Source organism: Carcharhinus amblyrhynchos, chromosome 4 (genome assembly GCF_965287045.1).
Source record: "Carcharhinus amblyrhynchos chromosome 4, sCarAmb.v2.hapA, whole genome shotgun sequence".
NCBI lineage: Eukaryota > Metazoa > Chordata > Chondrichthyes > Carcharhiniformes > Carcharhinidae > Carcharhinus > Carcharhinus amblyrhynchos.
Window position 1 is genome coordinate 1,283,510 of NC_137327.1, and position 24,577 is coordinate 1,308,086.

At 45.5% G+C, this 24,577-nt stretch overlaps 1 protein-coding gene across 1 annotated transcript in view; it reads left to right on the top strand.

The window, feature by feature from the left end:
* galns (galactosamine (N-acetyl)-6-sulfatase) overlaps window positions 1–24,577 on the top strand; it is a 49,505-nt gene that overhangs the window by 601 nt on the left and 24,327 nt on the right. The window contains exons 2-9 of the mRNA XM_080186633.1: window positions 1,998–2,121; window positions 2,826–2,900; window positions 6,926–7,028; window positions 11,710–11,853; window positions 14,227–14,293; window positions 15,464–15,591; window positions 18,293–18,432; window positions 23,890–23,993. Of these exons, the coding sequence (XP_080042759.1) occupies window positions 1,998–2,121; window positions 2,826–2,900; window positions 6,926–7,028; window positions 11,710–11,853; window positions 14,227–14,293; window positions 15,464–15,591; window positions 18,293–18,432; window positions 23,890–23,993 (885 nt within the window). The remainder of the gene's footprint in view (window positions 1–1,997; window positions 2,122–2,825; window positions 2,901–6,925; window positions 7,029–11,709; window positions 11,854–14,226; window positions 14,294–15,463; window positions 15,592–18,292; window positions 18,433–23,889; window positions 23,994–24,577) is intronic.

A 24,577-nucleotide genomic window follows, 5' to 3' on the forward strand; every position in this document is an offset into this window, starting at 1 on the left:
TCTTTTCTCCCACACTCACATCCCCTTGCTATGACGATCAATTTATTGTTTGTCTCCCTGATTGCTGCATCTGCACACTAACTTTTAATGGTTCATGAACAAAGTCTCTGTGATCTGAAGTGGATCAGTTCCATGATCTTGTTGAATGGTGGGGCAGGCTCGAAGGGCTGGTGGGGCAGGCTCGAAGGGCTGGATGGCCCACTCCTGCTCCTATTTCTTATGTTCTCTCTGGGGTCTCTTTGGCAGCTCTCCTCCTGCCGGCTCTCCCTCTGCCATTTGGCTCTCTCAGTAAAAAGTCTGACAACACCAGGTTTTAGTCCAACCTATTTATTTGATAATATTCTCACTAGCTTTCGAGGGGACAGCCTCTTCGTCAGGTGAATGGAGAGTTCTGGCCTCAGACAGAGCATATAAAGCACAGACAGTTTAGAGATTCCTGATTAAAATGCGAATCCTTACACCTAACCTGCTGTTCAAGACCTGAAGTGGCTGACAATGTGAGTGGAAGGAGCACTGATCACAGTTTAAGGATTCGCATTTTAATCAGTAATCTCTAAACTGTCTGTGCTTTATATGCTCTGTCTGAGGCCAGAACTCTCCATTCACCTGACGAAGAGGCTGTCCCCTCGAAAGCTAGTGAGAATATTATCAAATAAATAGGTTGGACTAAAACCTGGTGTTGTCAGACTTTTTACTGTGTTTACGCCAGTCCAACGCCGGCATACCCACATTTGGCTCTCTGTCAGTGCATTCCCGCTTGTCCCCCTGCCAGCTATCTCTTTGCGCATTCCCACTTCTCTCCCTGTGTGTTCTCTGTTGGTCTTTGCTGATGACACCAAGATTGGTGGAACGGCTAATTGTGCGGAGGGTGTGGAGAGTCTGCAGAAGAAACTAGATAGGCTGGGCGAATGGGCCAGGAACTGGCAAATGGAATTTAATGTTGGCAAATGTGAGGTTGTCCACTTTGGTAGGAATAATGGTAGGAAGGATTATTACTTACGTGGCGAAAAACTGCAGCAGGCGACGGTGCAGAGGGACCTTGGGGTCCTTGTGCATGAGTCGCAAAAACCCAGCCTGCAGGTGCAGCAGGTGGTCAGGATGGCGAATGGGATGCTGGCCTTCATAGCGAGGGGGATTGAATATAAAAGTAGGGAGGTCTTGCTGCGGCTGTATAGGGCACTGGTGAGGCCGCAGCTGGAGTACTGTGTGCAGTTTTGGGCGCCGTACTTACGCAAGGATATTTTGGCCTTGGAGGGAGTGCAGAGGAGCTTTACTAGGCTGATTCCGGAGTTGAGGGGGTTGAACTATGAGGAGAGGCTGAATAAACTAGGCTTGTACTCGTTAGAGTTTAGAAGAATGAGGGGAGATCTCATTGAGACATACAAGATGATGAATGGGATGGATAGGATAGAGGTGGAGAGGCTCTTCCTGCTCAGAAAGGACAGTAGGACTAGGGGGCACAGCCTCAAGATAAAGGGTGGGCGGTTTAGAACGGAGTTGAGGAGGAACTTCTTCACTCAAAGGGTGGTGAATCTCTGGAATTCTCTGCCCGTTGAAGTGGTGGAGGCTACCTCGCTAAATATTTTTAAGACGCGGGTTGATAGGTTTTTGATAGGCAAGGGGATTAAGGGTTATGGGGAGAGGGCGGGAATGTGGAACTGAGCCACGACAGATCAGCCATGATCTTATTGAATGGCGGGGCAGGCTCGAGGGGCTAGATGGCCTACTCCTGCTCCTATTTCTTATGTTCTTATGTTCTGAGTCCCTTGCACCATGAGGCAGCAATGCTAACTGCTGTGCCACTATGCTGCTTCTCTCCCTGCAGGCCGTCTGTCAGTGCATTCCTGCTTCTCTCCCCGTGGACTCCTACCTCTCCCCGTGTGGTGTTGCCTTTCCAAACTCTGACTCCTGACTCTAGAAATTCAAACTGTTTGCTGAGGTAAACATTGAGGAATGAGGGAATGAAATTTGGCTCAGTTCTCTCTCTTTCCCTGCAGATGGGCTGGGGGGACCTGGGAGTCTTCGGGGAGCCTTCCAGAGAGACCCCAAACTTAGACCGAATGGCTGCAGAAGGAATGCTCTTTCCAAACTTCTATGCTGCCAACCCGCTGTGCTCCCCATGTAAGTGACATGTTTGCCAGTATTAAAGCCATACAGCAGTAAGTTAAAGAAAGCTTTAAAAATGAAAGGCTTGCGTCAGTGTAGAACTGTTCAATGAGAGGTGCATCAGAGTATTACAGTGAGGGGTGTGGGATGTCAAAGAGTTAGATTGAATGTTACACTGGAGTGGGGATATCAGAATATGGGATGGCATGGTGTCACAGTGGTTAGCACTGCTGCCTCACAGCACCAGGGACCCGGGTTCAATTCCAACACCGGTCACTGCCTGTGTGGAGTTTGCATGTTCTCTCTGTATCTGCATAGGTTTCCTCCGGGTGCTCCAGTTTCCTCCCACAGTCAAAAGATGTGCAGGTTAGGTGCATTGGCCATTGCCCCTTAGTGTCAGGGGGACTAGCAGGGTAGACATGTGGGGTTATGGGGATAGTGCCTGGATGGGATTGTGGTTGGTGCTGACTCGATGGGCCAAATGATCTCCTCACTGCAGGATTCTATGATGTGATGTGGGCTATTTTGGGTATTCCATATGGGGCTTATTGGTTTACACTGAGGGACGTTGTATACCTTGCAATAGGTACAGATGCTTCATCAGTTCAAAGTGATGAGGATTGCTGACTTCTCTGCTGTTTCAAATGCACTGTCAGCAATTTTTTTAAAATGAATGTAAATTGAATGAAGTACTGTCCTTGTTTCTCCTCCCTCCATAGCCCGTGCTGCATTACTAACTGGCCGTCTCCCAATCAGGAACGGTTTCTACACCACAAATGCCCATGCTCGAAACGGTAAGTATCAGCCCGCAATGCAGCATACAGAAATATCACAGGCAATTGGAGAAGGGGTGTGTGTGTGTGTGTGTGTGTGTGTGTGTGTGTGTGTGTGTGTGTGTGTGTGTGTGTGTGTGTACGCGCACAAGTCCACACATGTGAGATAACTTGTGTGATAAAATATGAGCCTAGTTGTGAGAGTTTGTGTGAGGAGAGAGTCATTCTGGATGCATGTGTCAGAGAGAGTGAGACTGTGCAGGAGGGAATTGTTTGTGTAAGTGAGAGAGAGCAGCATGGGCATGTGTAAGTTACATACTATCAGTGTGTGTGAGAGACACTATCAGGTGCAACCCATCCCTCTTAAACAGATCACCTCTACCCCAGAAAAGATCCCAATGATCCAAGAATCTGAATCCCTGTCTGCTGTATTCTCCTATTTGTAGCCTCACTAGTATGTGGCACCGGAAGTAATCCAGAGATTACCACCCTCGAGGTCCTGCTTCTTAATCTTTTTTTCTAGCTCTTAATAATCACTCCTCAGGACCTCACCCCTGTTTCTACTCACATCATTTGTGTGAAGTGCACAACGACTTTTGGCTGCTCACCCTCCCTGCTTAAGAATGTTCTGCAGCCACTCCAAGATATTCTTGACCCTGGCACCTGGGAGGCAACACGCTATCCTGGACTCCCATTTGTGGCCACAGAATCTCCACTGGCAATGATCTTTGCGTCATCGATGGAGACGGGAGAGGTTCCAGAGAATTGGAGAATTGTGAAGTGGTTCTTTTATTCAAGAAATGAAATAGAGATAGCCCAGGAAATTATCAACCGGTGAGTCTAACCTCAGTGGTTGGTAAATTGATGGAAAAGATCCTGAGAGATAGGATTTATGAACATTTAGGGAAGTATAGTTTGATCAAAAGTAGTCAGCACGGCTTTGTCAAAGGCAGATCGTGTCTTACGAGCCTGGTTGAGTTTTTTGGAAATGTGACTAAACACATTGACAAAGGAAGAGCGGTGGATGTGGTTTATATGGACTTCAGCAAGGCAGGGAAGTGGGACTAATTGGTTGGTTCTTTCGAATATCCAGCACAGACAGGGTGGGATGAATTTTTGCTTTATTCATTCTAGCATGAGATTTGTGGAAGTCGCTGACAATGCCGTCACTTGCTATCCACCGCCAGTTGTACCTGAGGGCTCACTCAGCCCTCTCTGGGGGTAGTTAAGAAGCCCCCATGGAAGGCTTATTGAGAAAGTGAGGGGGCATGGGATCCAAGGGGACATTGTTCTGTGGATCCAGAACTGGCTTGCCCACAGAAGGCAGAGAGTGGTTGTAGATGGGTCATATTCTGCATGGAGGTCGGTCACCAGTGGAGTGCCCCAGGGATCTGTTCTAGGACCCTTGCTGTTTGTAATTTTTATAAATGACCTGAATGAGGAAGTGGAGGGATGGGTTAGTAAGTTTGCCGATGACACGAAGATCGGAGGTGTTGTGGATAGTTTGGAGGGATGTCAGAAGTTGCAGCGTGACATAGATAGGATGCAAGACTGGGCAGAGAAGTGGCAGATGGACTTCAACCCAGATAAATGTGTGGTGGTTCATTTTGGCAGGTCAAATGGGATGAAGGAATATAATATTAAGAGTAAGACTCTTAGCAGTGTGAAAGATCAGAAGGATCTTGGGGTCCGGGTTCATAGGACTCTCAAATTGGCTTCGCAGGTAGAGGATGTGGTTAAGAAGGCGTATGGTGTACTGGCCTTCGGGGGATTGAGTTTAGGAGTCGGGAGGTAATGTTGCAGCTTTATAAGACCCTTGTCAGACCCCACTTGGAAGGATGTGGAAGCTATTGAAAGGGTGCAGAGGAGATTTACGAGGATGTTGCCTGGATTGGGAGGCATGCCTTATGAAGATAGGTTGAGGGAGCTAGGTCTCTTCTCCCTGGAGAGACGAAGGTTGAGAGGCGACCTGATAGAGGTTTATAAAATGTTGAGAGGAATAGATAGGGTGGATTCTCGGAGGCTATTCCCAAGGGCTGAAATGGTCGCTACGAGAGGATACAGGTTTAAGGTGCTGGGGAGTAGGTACAGAGGAGATGTTAGGGGTAAGTTTTTCACTCAGAGGGTGGTGAGTGAGTGGAATCGGCTGCCGTCGGTGGTGGTAGAGGCGAACTTGCTGGGGTGTTTTAAAAGACTTCTGGATGAGTACATGGGATCTGATGGGATTGGGAGTTACAGATAGTTCTATGGCCTTGTAGGTATGGATATGATCGGCGCAACCTTTGGGCCGAAGGGCCTGTTTGTGCTATAGTGTTCTATGTTCATCACTCAAGGAATTGAGTTTAGGAATCGGGAGATAATGCTGCAACTTTATAATACCCTGGTCAGACCCCACTTGGGGTCAGTTCTGTGCTCAGTTCTGGTCATCTCATTACAGGAAGGATGTGGAAGCCATTGAAAGGGTGCAGAGGAGATTTACAAGGATGTTACCTGGATTGGGCGGCATGCCTTATGAGGATAGGTTGAGGGAGCGCGATCTTTTCTCCTTAGAGAGACGAAGGATGAGAGGTGACCTGATAGAGGGCTATAAGATGTTGAGAGGTGTTGATCGGGTGGATTCTCAGAGGCTTTTTCCCAGGGCTGAAATGGCTGCCACAAGAGGACACAGGTTTAAGGTGCTGGGGAGTAGGTACAGAGGAGATGTCAGGGGTAAGTTTTTCACTCAGAGGGCGGTGGGTGAGTGGAATCAGCTGTTGTTGGTGGTGGTGGAGACTGATTCGATAGGGTCTTTTAAGAGACTTCTGGATAAGTACATGGGACTTAATAGGATTGAGGGTTATACGTAAGCCTAGTAGGTAGAGATAAGATCAGCGCAACTTGTGGGCCAAAGGGCCTGTTTGTGCTGTAGTTTTTCTATGATTCTTTGATTCCTGTCTGTCCCTCTAACTATTGAGTCTCCTATCACAATGGTCCTGTTTAGCTTTACCCTTCCCCACTGTGCCCCAGAGCCAGTCATAGTGCCACAGATCTGACTACTGCTGCTTTCACCTGAATGGTCATTTCCCCCCCCCCAGCAGTATCCAAAACAGTATACCTGTTTACCAGGGGAATGGCCACAGGGGCTCCTGCACTCTCTGCCTGCTCCCTTTGCCTTTCCTATTGGTCACCCAGCTACTCTCTGCCTGCAGCTTAGGTGTGTGACCATGTCACTAAAACTCTTACCTATAAAGTGCTCAGTGTTCCAGATGATCCTGAGTGCATTGTGCATCCAACTCCATTCCCATTCCCAGCCCCCTTCCCCATTCCCGGCCCCATTCCCCATTCCCAGCTCCAATCCCCATTCCCAGTCCCCAGCTCCAATCCCCATTCCCAGTCCCCAGCTCCAATCCCCATTCCCAGTCCCCAGCTCCAATCCCCATTCCCAGTCCCCAGCTCCAATCCCCATTCCCAGTCCCCAGCTCCAATCCCCATTCCCAGTCCCCAGCTCCAATCCCCATTCCCAGCCCCAGCTCCCGAACCCGGTCTCCCAGGAGCTGCAGCCAGGTGCACTTCCCACAGGTGTAGTTGTCGGGGACAAGTGTCCCTTGACAGCAGTTCCTCCACAAAGCACTGTCTGGAAGCACTGACTGCCCAGTGCAAATCTTCCCTGCAACAGCCAATCAGCATTGTCACTCTGCTGGAGAAATAACACAAGAGACAGAGATTTAAATATCGTGCCAGTTTGACAGTCCCACGGATCTTGTCCATTTTTTACACACATTGCTGTCTGCTGGTTATAGTCCTAAAAGTATCCGCCTGACCTCGGAAAAAGATTAGCTGGTCACCCCCAAAGGATACCTAACTGCCCCAAAAAGGTACCTTACCACTCCAAAGAGTAAGTTCAGACCTTCCCCTCAAATGTCTAAAGCCCACAAGACATGTTTCTGAAACTTGACCAAAACTGCTTCTGTGGACGATGATATGTGAAACACGTCCCTCCCCAGCAATTCAAGTCAGTGTATCCAGCCTTGCATGTAAGTAACGCCACTCCCTTCCTGTCTCTGCAGCGTACACACCACAGGAGATAGTGGGAGGAATTTCTGCTTCAGAGATCCTTTTGCCCGAACTACTGCAGAAGGGAGGATATTCCAGCAAGATCGTTGGGAAGTGGTTCGTTCACTTCAAGTCAACAGTGTTCTTTGTGAAGTGTTTGCGAGATTAAGTATAAATATTAACTAAGATTCATACAATGACAGGTTGCTATTCAGCCCATTGTGCCTGTGCTAACTCTTTGAAAGAGCTATCATATTAGCTCACTCCATCTGCTCTTTCCCCACAAACCCTGCAATTAATAACCCCTTTCAGTATTTATCAAATTCTCTTTTGAAGATTACTATTGAATCTGCTACCACAGCCCTTCCAGATTATCGCTGCTTAAAAAAGGGGTTTCCTTCTGTCTCTTATTTTTCCAATTATCTGAAATCTGTGCCCTTGGGTTTAGTAATTCTGCTGCCATTGGAAACATTTTTTAAATCCTTATTTAGTCTTTCAAAAGCTGTCATGATATTAATTCAGCCCCTAACCTCCTCTGCTCCCCAGAGAACAACCCCATTCCAGTTTCTCCATGTTACTGAAGTCCCTCATCCGTGGAAATGTACGACTAAATCTCTTCTGCACCATGTCCAACACATTGATATCCATCCTAAACTGCGGTGTCCAGAACTTTAAAAAATTCTTTCATGGGATGTGGGCATTGCTGGTTGGGCCAGGCTTTGTGGCTCCTTTCTAATAGCATTGGAGACGGTGGTATGAATCCATCCTTGTACTGCTGCAATCCATGTAGTGTAGTTACACCTACAGTGCTATTAGGGAGGGAGTTCCAGAACTTTACCCAGGGATGGTGAAGGCGATTGATACATAATCCTCATGCTCCTAATACCACCCTCTGTGGAAGGCCTCTGTATTCTTGCCTGCAGTCTGTGAAACAGTCTTTCGTCACTACATCATGCTTTCTGTCCTTTGCCAATTTTATTTCCATGCTGCAACTGACATTCTTACGGACTTTGCTAACAAATCTGTTATATGATAATTTGTCAAAGGGTGTTAGCATGGATAGAGGACTGGTTGTCAAGTAGCAGGCAGAGAGTGGGGGTCAATGGGTGCTATTCGGATTGGCGGATGGTGACTAGTGGAGTGCCCCAGGGGTCGGTGCTGGAGCCTCAGCTATTTACCATTTGTATAGATGATCTGGACGAGGGAACCGAGCGTATGGTGTCAAAATTTGCCGATGACACCAAGATTGGTGGAAAGGCAAATTGTGCGGAGGGTGTGGAGAGTCTGCAGAAGGATCTAGATAGGCTGGGCGAATGGGCCAGGAAATGGCAAATGGAATTTAATGTTGGCAAGTGCGAGGTGGTCCACTTTGGTAGGAATAATGGTAGGAAGGACTATTACTTACGTGGACAAAAACTGCAGCAGGCGACAGTGCAGAGGGACCTCGGGGTCCTTGTGTATGAGTCGCAAAAACCCAGCTTGCAGGTGCAGCAGGTGGTCAGGAAGGCGAATGGGATGCTGGCCTTCATAGCGAGGGGGATTGAATATAAAAGTAGGGAGGTCTTGCTGAGGCTATATAGGGCATTGGTGAGGCCGCAGCTGGAGTACTGTGTGCAGTTTTGCGCGCCGTACTTACGCAAGGATATTTTGGCCTTGGAGGGAGTGCAGAGGAGGTTTACTAGGCTGATGCCGGAGTTGAGGGGGTTGAGCTATGAGGAGAGGCTGAATAAACTAGGCTTGTACTCGTTAGAGTTTAGAAGAATGAGGGGAGATCTCATTGAGACGTATAAGATGATGAATGGGATGGATAGGATAGAGGTGGAGAGACTCTTCCCGCTCAGAAAGGACAGTAGGACTAGGGGGCACAGCCTCAAAATAAAGGGGGGGCGGTTTAGAACGGAGTTGAGGAAGAACTTCTTCCCTCAAAGGGTGGTGAATCTCTGGAATTCTCTGCCCGTTGAAGTGGTGGAGGCTACCTCGCTAAATATTTTTAAGAAGCGGGTTGATGGGTTTTTGATAAGAGAGGGGATTAGGGGTTATGGGGAGAGGGCGGGAATGTGGAACTGAGCCACGACAGATCAGCCATGATCTTATTGAATGGCGGGGCAGGCTCGAAGGGCCAGGTGGCGTACTCCTGCTCCTATTTCTTATGTTCTTATGTTCTGAAACTACATTTACACAACATCAATCATTCGCCTCTCAAAACCCTTCACCTTGATGCTGGGTTGACTGGCCTGGAGTTACAGTTTCAGATAGATAATCAAACTGCTTCGGCTTGCTGTTGGATCAGGTCACATGACTCTTGAATAATAATGTAAACTTCATAACCTTCCAGTTCTCTAGTGCCACTGCAATATCTAAGGAGAATTGTGGCCAGAGCCACTGCAATTTTCACCCGGTTACCAGAATGCATCCCTTTCAGACAAGGTGACCTTTCTGCTTTCAGGACTGCAAACCTTTTTAGTACCTCCTCTATTTATTTTGATCCAATCCAATATTGATACTGACTGCCTCCTCTATTCCTGCTATATCTCTGGTGAAGAATTTTACAGAGTACTTACCTTGTCCTCTATGACAAGAGGAGCTCCTTTATGGTCATTAATCAGAGCCACTTTTCCATTGACTGCGTTCCTTTTAATTAGCTGCTAATCTATTCTCGTAATCTCTCTTGTGTTACAATCCATAGCGGCCAATTTTTAAAATAAAAATCAAACTTCCAGTTAATAGCTGAAAGGACGACACAAGATTTTATATTTTATGACTTTTACTGTAACAAAAGACTAAAAGAAACATTGACTTAACCTTATATTTGTAGGCAATATATACCTTAAATCACAGAACAGAATATTCCCAAATGTCTCTTAACAATCAAACCACTCAGTCTTATAAACCTCATGGTTAGCACTGCTCCCTCACAGCGCCAGGGACCCGGGTTCAATTCCAGCCTTGGATGACTGTCTGTGTGGAGTTTGCGCATTCTCCCTGTGCCTGTGTGAATTTCCTCTAGTTGCTCCAGTTTCCTCTCACAGTCCAACGATACGTAGGTTAGATGGATTGGCCATGCTAAATTGCCTTTAGTGTCCCAGGACGTGTAGGTTGGGAGATTAGTGAGATAAATATGTGGGATTATGGGATAGGCCGGGAAGTGGACGTGGTTAAAGATGCTCTGTCAGAGAGTCGGTGAAGACTCGATGGGCCGAATGCCCTCCTGCACTGCAGGGATTCTGTGCAACACCCTTTGATCCTCATATTCCTTTTCTTATACCTTTACCGTACTTTGTTTATTCAGGTGGGTTCTCTAATGTGTCATGCATCCTGACCATGGCATAGGCTTTCTTCTTCCTATCTCATTTGAATTTTAGGTCTTTAGTCATTCAGGATGCTTTTCATAGAAACATAGAAAATAGATGCAGGAGTAGGCCATTCAGCCCTTCAAGCCTATACCACCATTCAATATGATCATGGCTGATCATGCACTTTTAGTATCACACTCCCACTTTCTCCCATAACCCTTGATCCCAGCAGCTTTCTGTGGTAGGGAATTCCACAGGCTCACAACCCTCTGAGTGAAGAAGTTCTTCCTCATTTCAGTCCTGAATGGTTTACCCCTTATTCTCAAGACTGTGACCCCCCTAGATCAGAGAGCATGAACACAGTATACTGAGCATTAGGTTCATTTCTCTGTACACCTTTTAGAAAACCTAGTCAGTTTGTAACTCATTGTTAGGACAGGTCCAGGTGTGGTTTCCCAATCTGTTATGATTATGGACAAAGTACCCCAAATTATTCAAATCCCTCAGCTGGTTACAATAAGGTTGATTTAAAAAGAATCTCTTACCTTTTCCCAGTCCAGATCTATTTATGTTTTTAAAGGAGTCCATTTAACCAGGCTTTCTTGAGTTAAGAAAGAGTAAGGTTATTAATTACTAAAATGCAATAAAAAATGCAATACACATGGATTAGAAATGAGTCTAGAAATAAAAGTTCAAAAGTTATATGAATCAATCTTTGGCTTTAAAGTGTGGAAAGTGAAATGAGAGATTAGCACTGACTTTTGACAGTTGAGCAGTCAGTTCAGAGGTTCTCAGTTCTGCAGGTTTGCTGAAAGAGTTGTCCTGTTTCCTTTACACCTGTAGCTTTGCTGACTTGCAGAATGCTTCCAGCAATCACAAAGAGAGACTTTTTACCTATAGTCACAGGAGTGGTTCCTGGTTGTTTTTCAGTTGTGACTTTCACAGCGCACGCTATCACAGTAAGTCAGAACCCCAGACTAACACACAGAAACCAGGCTGGAAGTTAGTTTTCAACCTTTTCCTTGTGTATTCCTGGGAGGAGAAAAGCACAAACATGTTTTTCACCCAGAACTGCTTTCCTTTAACCCCCATCATGTCCACGGTTTGGGATATAACTCACAGGAGATGGTTTCTGCTGAGATGGTGATCACCTTTATTATCTGCAACCACAGGAGATTACAGTTCAGTTTTCACATTACATTTCTTTCTTTGACTCTGTCTGAAAAAGGTGTGACATTCTATTCTCTCAGGACCAGTTGCTCAAGTGTAACCTACAATGGAATTTTCCAGCAAGTCGTTACTTTACAGTCTCAGCCTGTTTTTGCTTTGATATCCTTTTTTTTAAAAAACACATGTCTTACTTAAAAGTTCAGTATATCCATAAGTAATCTGGGGCTAGAGCTGTTGCCATGAGATCATCCACCTGAGGCTTGCCCACTGTGATTAATGTTTTAATTTGCAAACATTTGTAGTCTGACTCTTCCTTTCCTTTCCTTCCTCCATAGGCACCTGGGGCATCGAGCCCAATTCCACCCCCTCAAGCATGGATTTGATGAATGGTTCGGGGCTCCAAACTGTCACTTTGGACCATACAACAACAAGGACAGACCCAACATTCCCATCTACAACAACTCGGAGATGGTCGGCAGGTAAAGTAGATAAAACAGGAAGAGAGGGAGCAGGAATGAGGGCCAAAGGATTTGCAGGAAGGGGTCAGGGAATGGGAGTATGCAGCCTGACAAAGTATGTGAGGGAATAGCATGGGGCAGGTTTGGTGAGCAGAGAAGGAAAAGTTTTGATTTCACTCAATGCATCTTATTTTTCAAGCAGTTTCCCAGCTGGAAGCCTGGTTAATTGGCTTAGTTCCCTTTGCAGCTAAATCAATAGAGGTGTGGTGTGGCGAGGAGGAAATCTAAATCTTGGCAAAGGTGCTCACTAAGAGGTCACAGGTATAGGTTGAGAGGCGGTGGATTTAAAACTGAGATGAAAAGGAACTACTTCTCGCAGAGGGCGGTGAGTTTGTGGAACTCACTGCCCCATGGTGCGGTGGAGTGTGAATCATTGAATGGTTTCAAGGAGGAGATAGATACATTTCTAATAAAATAAGGAACAAAGGGAATAAATGGGGATGTAGATTTGAGACCAGGGAGAGATTAGCCATGATCTGATTGAATGACAGAGCAGGCTCAAAGGGCTGAGTTACCTACTTCTGCTCCTAACCTCCAGGTTCCTAATCCCACAATCGGGATAGAAGAAAGTTGATGATTGTCATCAATCTGACAGGAGTGGTGTCCAATCATGAAAGAGGTTCTTTGGACCTGGGAGTTCCAAAGACAGACAAGGAAGAATGCTTGATGGGAGGATGTGCTCCTATTCCTCCTGGCCCACAAGCAGTGCTGCAAGGACCATTTCCTCAAAGCAGCCCTCATCTCCCTGAGACTAGGGAAATTTGCTGGCTGGGGTTAAACCTGGAAGACAGGCTACAAAGATGCACAGCCACACTAATATTTAAATGGCCAATCTGCTTTCAGAATACGTTGGTCACTCTATGTGCCACCTCTGGAAGAGGTGGGATTGGATTTGAAACTTGAAACTTTATCACCCCACCTGACCCAGCCCCCTCCTGTTTTTGTAGTTAAAATAAACTCAGAATTAGGCTATTTGTCCCATAACACTGATGCTAGCTCTTTGTAAACTGTCCAATTTAGTCTCCCTCCCCCCAACTGTTTCTCCATAATCCTGAAGATTTGCTCTCTTTAAGTATTTATCCAGTTGCCTTTTGAAAGTACCTGTAGCATCTGATTCCACTATTCTTTCAGGTCTTAGCAAGAAATTTCTCCTTACCTTCCCTCTATTCTTTTGCCATTTTATGTGGCACAGTGGTGGCGGCACTGTGTGGGTTTCCTCCAGGTGCTCCAATTTCCTCTTACAGTCTGAAAGACATGCTGGGTAGATGCCTTGGCCATGCTAAATTCTCCCTCAGTGTACCTGAACAAGTGCCAGAGTGTGGCAGCTAGGGGATTTTCAGTGTTAATGTAAGCCTACATAAACTTAAAACAAAAACTTTGACCTGTTGCCAAAGGAAACAGTTTCTTCCCACTTACTCCTGGGTAATTTGAATACTTCTATAAAATTTCCCTTTAACCTTCTCTGCTCTGAGGAGAACAATCCCAGTTTCTGAAGTCTCTGCACATAACTGAACTCTGTTTATTCCCACTCTCTGCTCCCTGTCTGCCAGTCAGTTCTCTACTCAGGTCAGTATGTTACCCCCCCCATACCATGAGCTTTAATTTTGCTCACTAATCTCTTGTGTGGGACCTTATCAAAAGCCTTTTGGAAGTCGAAATACACAACATCCACAGGTTCACCCTTGTCCACTCAACACATCCTCAAAAAATTCCAGAAGCTTTGTCAAGCATCATCATTTCCCTTTAGTGAATCCATGCTGACTTGGACCAATCCTGTCACCGTCTTCCAAATGCTCAGTTATTGCATCCTTAATAATTGATTCCAGCATTTTCCCACCACCGATGTCAGGCTAACCGGTCAATAATTCCCCGTTTTCTCTCTCCCTCCTTTTTTAAAAAGTGGGGTTATATTCGCTACTCTGCAATCTACTGGAACACTTCCAGAGTCTATCAAATGCTGGAGAATGATCACCAATTAGTATCCACTATTTCTAGGGCTAGTTCCTTGAATACTCTGGGATGCAGAGTATCAGGCCCTGGGGACTTATTGGGTTTAATCCCAGCAATTTCTCCAATGTAATTTCCTGACTAATAAGGATTTCCTTCAGTTCCTCCTTCATGCTGGACCCTCGGTCCCCTGGTATTTCTGGAAGGTTATTTGTGTCCTCCTTAGTGAAGACAGATCCAAAGTATTTGTTCAGCTGGTCTGCTTATTGTAAACTCACCTGATTCTAACTGTAAGGGACCTACATTTCTCTTCACATATCTATTTTCGATTCAATGCAGAAGCCAATTTTAACTGAGGATAGCTCTCTGTCTGTGGTTCTCACACAGGTATTATGAAGAGTTTCAGATTGACTTAAAAACTGGAGAGTCCAACCTCACTCAGATCTATTTACAGGTAACTCAGCCACCACCAATTTCTGGTAACCGACGTCTGACTCTAACATGCAGGTTAGTTTTCAGAGCTGGAGATGCAGAAATATTCATAGTACCCTGTTTGTAAAAGGTGCGTGTGTGTGTGTGTGTGCGTGTGTGTGTGTGTGTGTGTGTGTGTGTGTGTGCGCGCGCGCGTGTGTGTGTGTGTGCGTGTGTGTGTGTGTGTGTGTGCGCGCGCGCATGTGTGTTTGCATGTGCGTGTGTGTGCGCACATGTGCATGTGTGTGCGCGCGCATATGCATTTGCATGTGCATGTGTGTGTGCACATGTGCATGAGTGTGTGTGTGCACATGTGCATGAGTGTGTGTGTGCACATGTGCATGAGTGCGTGTGTGCATGTGTGTGCACATGTATGTGTGCATGGGCATGTGAGTGTGTGTGCGCGTGCATGTGCGCGTGTGTGTGTGCACATGTGTGTGCGTGTGCATATGTGCCTGCACTGGGGGTGGGGGGGGTGCACAAGAGTATGAGTTGGATCCTTTGAAGAGCTGTTGCTGTTGATGAGGATGGGTGTATTCCCAGGCCTCCTCTCCACATGCTCCTGGCAGGTTGAGGTTGTTGGGAGCTCAGGTTTTCGATATGCCCAGTGTTAGTTTCATATCCCTGAGTAGTTCTGCCTAACAAACATCCTGATTGATCTTATACACATGGGTATATTCGCTTGAAATCATCATATTATTTAGTGAATAGCTGGGCAGGTTAGATTTCTGAAGTCTCTCAATCTTTTTGTCTTGATCAGTTTTGGACAGGCTGGGAAGAAACAGTGACATTTTATGTTGATCTTTGTCCTGACTTGTGCTGTGTCTGAAGGAGAGACTCACACTGACACAGAATTTTTCACACCATCTGATCACCTCACACATCACACACTAAATTCCACCAGGATACAGTCAGCATATTGAGTCATAGAGGTTTAGAATCATAGAAGTTTACAGCATGGAAACAGACCCTTCCGCCCAGCTTATTGCTAAGGACAGTCAGGATTCTCAGTCCAGTATGAGGGTCAGTCTGTGCTACTGCAGACTGGATTCTCGGTCCAGTGTGAGAGTCAGTCCCTGCTGGCTGTAAATGGGTCTGGTGTCAGTGTGTCTTGATCCTGCTTGTTTTCTAACGATATCTCTTCATATCACAGGAGGCGATTGAGTTTATCAGGCGACAAACTGTAAAGAAGCATAACTTCTTCCTGTATTGGGCTGTTGATGCTACTCATGCTCCAGTCTATGCATCGAGTGCTTTCCTGGGGACAAGTGAGAGGGGCTTGTAAGTGTTAGTGTTATTCTATTCCAACTTATGATATTGCTGAGCATATTGTGGATAAGATGGTCAATGTGAGGCACTGGGGTGCTTCAAAACATGGAGCTTTCTGGGACAGACTGATTGATTTGATATGATTCAGCAAGCTGGAGAGTAGACCTGAAACTGCAGGATACTTGCCATATATATTCTGCAGGCCATTGCAGGATGGTGGAAGCTGGGCAGATAACAAGCACTTGTCAGATTTGTGTCTATAGCTGGTTAAAGCCCAGCAGTAGTTCCACTGCTCCATATATTCTTTGGAAAGATCCTTCCAATTTTTGGAGGATTTTTAAGGAGGTCTTTTTCGGTACTCAGCAGAAATATATTCCGGTGTTAAAGAAGGACTGTAAGAAAAGGGATAATCGGCCGTGGATAACGAAGGAAATAAAGGAGTATTAAATTAAAATCCGATGTGTACAGAGCGGCTAAAAATAGTGGGGAATTAGAAGATTGGGGAAGATTTAAAAAACAACAAAGAATGACTAAGAAAGTGATTAAAAAAAAGGAAAGATAGAGTATGAAACTAAACTAGCTCTAAATACAAAATATGATAGTAAAAGTTTTTACAAATATGTAAAGAAGAAGAGACTGGCTAAAGTGAATGTTGGACTCTTGGAGGACAAGAGGGGGGATTTAATAGTGGGAAACGAGAAAATGGCTGAGACTTCCAATAAGTTTTTTGCGTCGGTCTTCATGGAGGAGGACACAAAAAGCTTACAGAATATTAAAGATAGAGGGTTGGTAGGAGATGAGGTCCTTAATACAATTACTGTTACTGGAGAGGTAGTGCTTGGTAGACTAATGGGACTGAAGGTAGACAAGTCCCCGGGACCGGATGGAATGCATCCCAGAAATGGCAGATGTAATCGCAGGTGCGTTAGTAGTTATTTATCAAAATTCGCTGGACTCTGGGGAAGTGCTGGCGGATTGGAAAACAGCTACTGTTATGCCGCTGTTTAAAAAAGGTAGCAAACAAAAGGCGGGTAACTACAGGCCGGTTAGCTTAACGTCTGTAGTTGGAAAAATGCTAGAATCCAATATTAAAAAAGAAATAGCAGGACACCTGGAAAAGAACGGTTCGATCAAACAGACACAGTATGGATTCGTGAAGGGGAAGTCGTGTTTAACGAATTTACTGGATTTTTATGAAGATGAGACTAGTGCGGTAGACAGAGGGGAAACAGTGGATGTGGTGTTTGTAGATTTCTAGAAGGCGTTCGATAAGGTGCCTCACAAAAGATTAGGGTACACGGAGTTGGGGGTAAAGTGTTAGCGTGGATTGAGGATTGGTTATCGAACAGGAAGCAGAGCGTTGGAGTCAATGGGTGCTTTTCTGGTTGGCGGTTGGTGACTAGTGGAGTGCCGCAGGGATCGGTGCTGAGGCCTCAACTGTTTACCATTTATATAGATGATCTGGAGGAGGGGGCTGAGTGTAGGGTAACAAAATTTGCTGATGACACGAAGATGAGTGGAAAAGCAAATTGTGTGGAAGGCACAGAAAGTCTACGGAGAGATCTGGATAGGCTGAGTGAGTGGGCGAGGACCTGGCAGATGGAGTATAATGTTAGCAAATGTGAGGTTATCCACTTTGGTAGAAATAATAGTAGGAGGGATTATTATTTAAATGGTGAAAAGTTGCAGCATGCTACGGTGCAGAGGGACCTGGGGGTCCTTGTGCATGAATCACAAAAACTCAGTCTGCAGGTGCAGCAGGTGATCGAGAAGGCGAATGGGATGCTGGCCTTTATAGCGAGGGGGATAGAATATAAAAGCAGGGAAGTCTTGCTGCAACTGTACAGGGCACTGGTGAGGCCGCAACTGGAGTACTGTGTACAGCTTTCCCCTCATTTGTGAAAGGATATATTGGCCTTGGAGGGAGAAGGTTCACCAGGCTGATACTGGAAATAAGGGAGTTAGTTTATGAGGAGAGATTAAATAGATTGGGCCTGTACTTGTTGGAGTTTAGAAGGCGGAGGGGGGATCTTAAAGAGACTCACAAGATAATGAAGGGGATGGATAGGGTAGAGGTAGAGAGATTCTTTCCGCTTAGAAAGGAAAACAGAACGAGAGGGCGCAGCTTCAAAATATGGGGGGGTGGGGCGCAGTTTAGATCAGAGTTGAGGGGGAACTTCTTCACTCAAAGGGTGGTGAATCTCTGGAATTCTCTGCCCGTTGAAGTGGTGGAGGCTACCTCACTGAATATATTTAAGTCACGGGTAGATAGATTTCTTATAGACAAGGGAATTAAGGGTTATGGGGAGAAAGCGGGAAAGTGGAACTGAGCCACGACAGATCAGCCATGATCTTATTGAATGGCGGGGCAGGCTCGAAGAGCTAAATGGCCTACTCCTGCTCCTATTTCTTATGTTCTTATGTTTCTGCCTTGTTAGCTCAGACAAATTCAGGTAAACTCTTGACCCGGGGAAATGGAGTGAACCCCAATGGGGAGAATAAGTTTAAAATTTGGACAACAAACATAACCATGTGGATTTCTCAGAGGCTCCCTTTGCAGTTAAGGAGGTTGCAAGGAGGATGGGTCTGTTTCCAGACTCCCAATTTACTAGAATAAAATCCAGCTGAACCGGCTGTTGTTGAAAGTTAGGAAATGGATGCTGTTTGTTTCAAGCTTCTATGCATTCTGACATTGTGTTTGTACCATTCCCAGATACGGGGATGCAGTCCGTGAGATAGATGACAGCGTTGGGAAAATCCTACAGGAGCTCCACATACAGGATATCGCCAACAACACGTTTGTGTTTTTCACATCGGATAACGGGGCTGCACTCATCTCAGCCCCCAATCAAGGTGAGTTCACCTGGTGACAGGTAGGTAACACAGGTAGCACATTGAGGAAAGCACCACTCCCTCTCCCTGTGGAGGCTACAATTCAGGTTTGCTACACATAACTTAGAATCCCACAATGACACAGCACAGACGAAGACCATTTGGCAGATCATGCCTGAACTAACTCTTAGAACTATCCAATTAATCCCCACTCTTTGCGCTTTCCTGCCAGCTCCACGGATATTCCCCCTTCAGGTGTTTTTCCAACTTGCTTTTGAAGTTATTACTATTTCACTTTCATCTCCCTTTCAGGCAGTGCTTTGCAGATCTCCTCATCTTCCAATCCATCCGGCTATTGACATCTTTTAGAACATAGAACACTACAGCACAAACAGGCCCTTCGGCCCACAAGTTACACCGATCACATCTATACCTACCAAGCCATAGAACTATCTGTAACTCCCGAACTATCTGTAACTCCCAAACTATCTGTTTTGTTCAGAGATATCATTTACTTCCACAAATAGTCTTACTTTTCAAAGAATTGACATCCACTGTCCCCTATTTCAGCATAGTTTCTTCAATATCTCCAACAGAACTGATTCTATTGTTCCACAGTTCCTTTCTTCCTCGTGTGATCCTAACCTTCCTTTAAATGCATCAGGTCTACTCACCCCAACTGCTCCTTATAGTAGTGAGCTTCATATCTCGCCACTCTGGGTAAAGAAGTTTCCTTTAAATTGAATTTAAATGTATTAGTGACTATCTTATTTTCCTCATCCCTAGTTCTGGTCTGCTTTGCAAATGAAAATATCTCAACACCTATCCTCAGTAAGAAGTTTGACAACACCAGGTTAAAGTCCAACTTACTGTGCTCACACTGGTCCAACACCAGCATCTCCACATACCTATCCTATCAAACTTCTTCGTATCTTCAAAGACTATCAGGTCATCTCGCAGCTTTCACTTTTCTGGAACAAGAGTCCCAGCTTGTTTAGCCTGTCCTGATAGATATAAACTCTCAGTTTTAACATAATAGGTAGGCCTGCTAAGTGCATAAAGTAAGCAAGCACAAAGGCAGCAGCTGATCACTGAGGGCAGCTAATCACAGTGTAACCTTGGGAATTCGGTAAAGGAGAAAATTTTAAAGGTTACATTTAAGGGTCAATCTCTTTCTAAAATCCAGTCTACATTGTATTTAACTACAATTTATTGTTATGTGTGATTAAGTTTCTTTCATTCTTAGTCAGAGATAAACAATCTCACTACAGGATAGGGAGCAAGCTAATTAGATAGTTGATTTAAACTAGATTCTCCCACACCAGGCTGACTTGTCTCTGGAATTTCAGCTGATATAAATACTGGTCATCTTGCTAAACGCATAAACTAAGCAAGTACAAAGACAACCCCTCATCAGCTAGTCAGTGTGTGAACCTGAGAACTTGGTACAGTGAGGAAGGAGGGAAATGGGTGAGTGATTGATTGGTGATTACTTTGCTCACATGTTTAAAACCCTGGCTAATTTGTTAGTAACTGTGGGGTTTGACTAATATTTGGAAGATTTACTAGCAGCAGTCAAGCTCATTAAGGTTATAAAGTATAAATTAATTAAGAAAATCATCATAAAGGTATTAAGACACAGTTTGCTGAAGCATCCAGCCTTGTTGCATTGAAAGCATCTGGCTGAAACCTTGCCCTCTCTATTGCCATCCAGTTAGACTGCTCTCACCTGCTTCCATTCTTATCTCACTAATCATAGCCAGGTTACCACTTGTATGGCTGCTCTTCCTGACTTCTCATTGCTATTGTTAGTGCTCTCTAAGGATCTATCCTTGGCTGCCTCTTATTTTTAATCTGAGTGCTGCTCTTAAACAAAACCCTCCAGATTCATGCTGACAACACTGAGCTGTATCCCACCGTTATCTCTCTTGAAACTTCCATTCTTGCTAACAGACTGATTGTCCAATATCCAGTACTGGGCGAGTAGAGGTTTCGCTAAACATAGGAAAGACTGAAACCGGCAACTTCAGCCCATCTGCATTGAATATGCTATGTAAATACATAGGACATTACAGTGCACTATCAAGGGCAGAAGTCTGAGTAGTGTTGAGGAGCAGAAGGATCTTGGGGTCCGGGTCCACAGGACTCTTAAATCGGCCTCGCAGGTGGAGGAGGTGGTCAAGAAGGCGTATGGTGTACTGGCCTTCATTAATCGAGGGATTGAGTTTAGGAGTCGGGAGGTAATGCTGGAACTTTATAAGACCCTTGTCAGGCCTCATTTAGAGTATTGTGCGCAGTTCTGGTCGCCTCACTATAGGAAAGATGTAGAAGCTATTGACAGGGTACAGAGGAGATTTACAAGGATGTTGCCTGGACTGGGAGGCATGCCTTATGAAGTTAGGTTGAGGGAGCTGGGACTCTTTTCCCTGGAGAGACGAAGGTTGAGAGGCGACCTGATAGAAGTTTACAAAATGTTGAGAGGAATAGATAGGGTGGACTCTCAGAGGCTATTTCCCCGGGTTGAAATGGTCGCTACGAGAGGACACAGATTTAAGGTGCGGGGAGGGAGGTTCAGAAGTGATGTTAGGGGTAAGTTTTTCACTCAGAGGGTGGTGAGTGAATGGAATCGGCTGCCGTCAGTGGTGGTGGAGGCGAACTCGCTGGGGTCTTTTAAAAGACTCCTGGATGAGTATATGGGGTTTAATGAGATTGAGGGTTATAGATAGGTCTGTAGGTTGGTAGGTGATGATGTGATCGGCGCAACTTGTGGGCCGAAGGGCCTGTTTGTGCTGTAGTGTTCTATGTTCTATGCAGTACAGGCCCTTTGGTCCTCGATGTTGTGCCAACCTGTGAAACCAATCTAAAGCCCATCTAACCTACACTATTCCAATATCATCCAAATGTTTATCCAATGACCATTTAAATGCCCTTAATGTTGGCGAGTCCACTACTGTTGCAGGCAGGGCATTCCACGCCCTTACTACTCTCTGAGTAAAGAACCTATCTCTGACATCTGTCCTATATCTATCACCCCTCAATTTAAAGCTATGTCCCCTCATGCTAGCCATCACCATCCAAGGAAAAAGGATCTCACTGTCCACCCTATCTAATCCTCTGATCGTCTTATATGCCTCTATTAAGTCACCTCTTAATCTTCTCTCTAATGAAAACAGCCTCAAGTCCCTCAGCCTTTCTTCATAAGATCTTCCCACCATACCAGGCAACATCCTGGTAAATCTCCTCTGCACCCTTTCCAATGCTTCGACATCCTTTCTATAATGCGGCGACCAGAACTGTACGCAATATTCCAAGTGTGGCCGCACCAGAGTTTTGTACAGCTACAACATGACCTCATGGCTCCGAATCTCAATCCCTCTACCAATAAAAGCTAACACACCGTAAGCCTTCTCAACAACCTTATCAACCTGGGTGCCAACTTTCAGAGATCTATGCGCGTGGACACCGAGATCTCTCTGCTCATCCACACTACCAAGTATCTTACCGTTAGCCCAATACTCTGTATTCTGTTACTCCTTCCAAAGTGAATCACCTCACACTTTTCCACATTAAACTCCATTTGTCACCTCTCAGCCCAGCTCTGCAGCTTATCTATGTCCCTCTGTAACCTGCAACATCCTTCCGCACTGTCCACAACTCCACCAACTTTAGTGTCATCCACAAATTTACTAACCCATCCTTCTACACCCTCATCCAGGTCATTTATAAAAATGACAAACAGCAGTGGCCCCAAAACAGATCCCTGAGGTACACCACTAGTAACTGAACTCCAGGATGAACATTTCCCATCAACCACCACCCTCTGTCGTTTTGCAGCTAGCCAATTCCTGATCCAAACCGCTAAATCACCCTCAATCCCATGCCACCGTATTTTCTGCAGTAGCTTACCGTGGGGAACCTTATCAAACGCTTTACTGAAATCCATATACACCACATCAACTGCCTTACCCTCATCCACCTCTTTGGTCACCTTCTCAAAGAACTCAATAAGGTTTGTGAGGCATGACCTACCCTTCACAAAACCGTGTTGACTATCCCTAATCAATTTATTTCCCTCTAGATGATTATAAATCCCATCTCTTATAATCCTGTCCAAAACTTTGCCCACAACAGAATTAAGGCTCACCAGTCTATAATTACCAGGGTTGTCTCTACTCCCCTTCTTGAACAAGGGGACAACATTTGCTACCCTCCAGTCTTCCGGCACTATACCTGAAGCCAATGACGACATGAAGATCAAAGCCAAAGGCTCTGCAATCTCCTCCCTAGCCCCCCAGAAAATCCTAGGATAAATCCCATGCGGCCCAGGGGACTTATCTATTTCCATACTTCTCAGAATTGCTAACACCTCCTCCTTATGAATCTCAATCGCATCTAGTCTAAAAGCCTGTATCTCAGTATTCTCCTCGACAACATTGTCTATTTCCTGCATGAATGTTGACGAAAAATATTCATTCAGCACCTCTCCTATCTCTTCGGACTCTATGCACAACTTCCCACGACTGTCCTTGACTGGCCCTAATCTTACCTTAGTCAATCTTTTATTCCTGACATACCTATAGAAAGCTTTAGGGTTTTCCTTGATCCTACCTGCCAAAGACTTCTCATGTCTGCTCCTGGCTCTTTTTAACTCTCTCTTTAGCTCCTTCCTGGCTAACTTGTAACTCTCAAGCACCCTAACTGAGCCTTCACATCTCATCTTTACATAAGTCTCCTTCTTCCTGTTCACAAGAGATTCGACTTCTTTAGTACACCACGGTTCCCTTGCTCAACCACTTCCTCCCTGCCTGACAGATACACACTTATCAAGGACAAGCAGTAGCTGTTCCTTGAACAAGCTCCACATTTCAATTGTGCCCATCCCCTGCAGTTTCCTTCCACATCCTAAATCTCACCTAATCGCATCATAATTTTCTTTTCCCCAGCTATAACTCTTGCCCTATACCGATCCCTTTCCATCGCTAAAGTAAACATAACCGAATTGTGGTCACTTTCACCAAAGTGCTCACCTACCTCCAAGGCTAACACCTGGTCTGGTTCATTACCCAGTACCAAATCCAATGTAGCCTCACCTCTTGTTGGCCTATCTACATACTGTGTCAGGAAACCTTCCTGCACACATTGGACAAAAACTGACCCCTCTAATGTGCTTGAACTACAGCTTTTCCAGTCAATGTTTGTAAAGTTAAAGTCCCCCATAACAACTACCCTGTTACTTTCGCTCCTATCCAGGATCACCTTTGCAATCCTTTCCTCTACATCTCTGGAACTTTTTGGAGGCCTATAAAAAACTCCCAGCAGGGTGACCTCTCCTTTCCTGTTTCTAATCTCAGCCCATACCACCTCAGTAGACGAGTCTACATCAAACCTCCTTTCTGCCACCGTAATACTGTTGTTGATGTGTGAACAGTGGAGTGATTGTTCTGTAACGAGCTGATGTTGAGCTTTGTCTTGTTCTAGGGGGCAGTAATGGCCCATTCCTGTGTGGAAAGGAGACAACATTTGAGGGAGGAATGCGAGAGCCAGCGATTGCCTGGTGGCCGGGACACATACCTGCTGGACAGGTGAGCAGCTGTTCATCGGGGCGGAGCATTGTGACTGGTCTCTCTGACCTCAGCTCCAACCCAGGTTGTGCTGAAGTTGTTTTAAAGGGTGACCTGACAGAGGTCTTTAACTTCATTACCTATAAAATGGTGAGAATGTGAAACTCTCCCACAGGGAGTCGTCAAAGAGAAAAGTACTTATGGGGAAATGGGATAAGCAGATGAGGAAAATAGAAGTGGAATATGTTGATAGGGCTGAGATAAAGTAAAGATGGAGCATAATCCCATTGATGGAGCAGTTCACACCCACTCGCACCCACAATCACGCTCACACTCACACACACACACACTCACACACACACACTCACACTCACACTCACTCACACTCACACACCCACACCAACTCACACCCACACTCACACACACTCACACACACACACTCACACACACACACACACACACACACACTCACTCACACCCACACTCACACACCCACACCAACTCACACCCACACTCACACACACTCACACACACTCACACACACACACTCACACACACACACACACACACACACACTCACTCACACCCACACTCACACACCCACA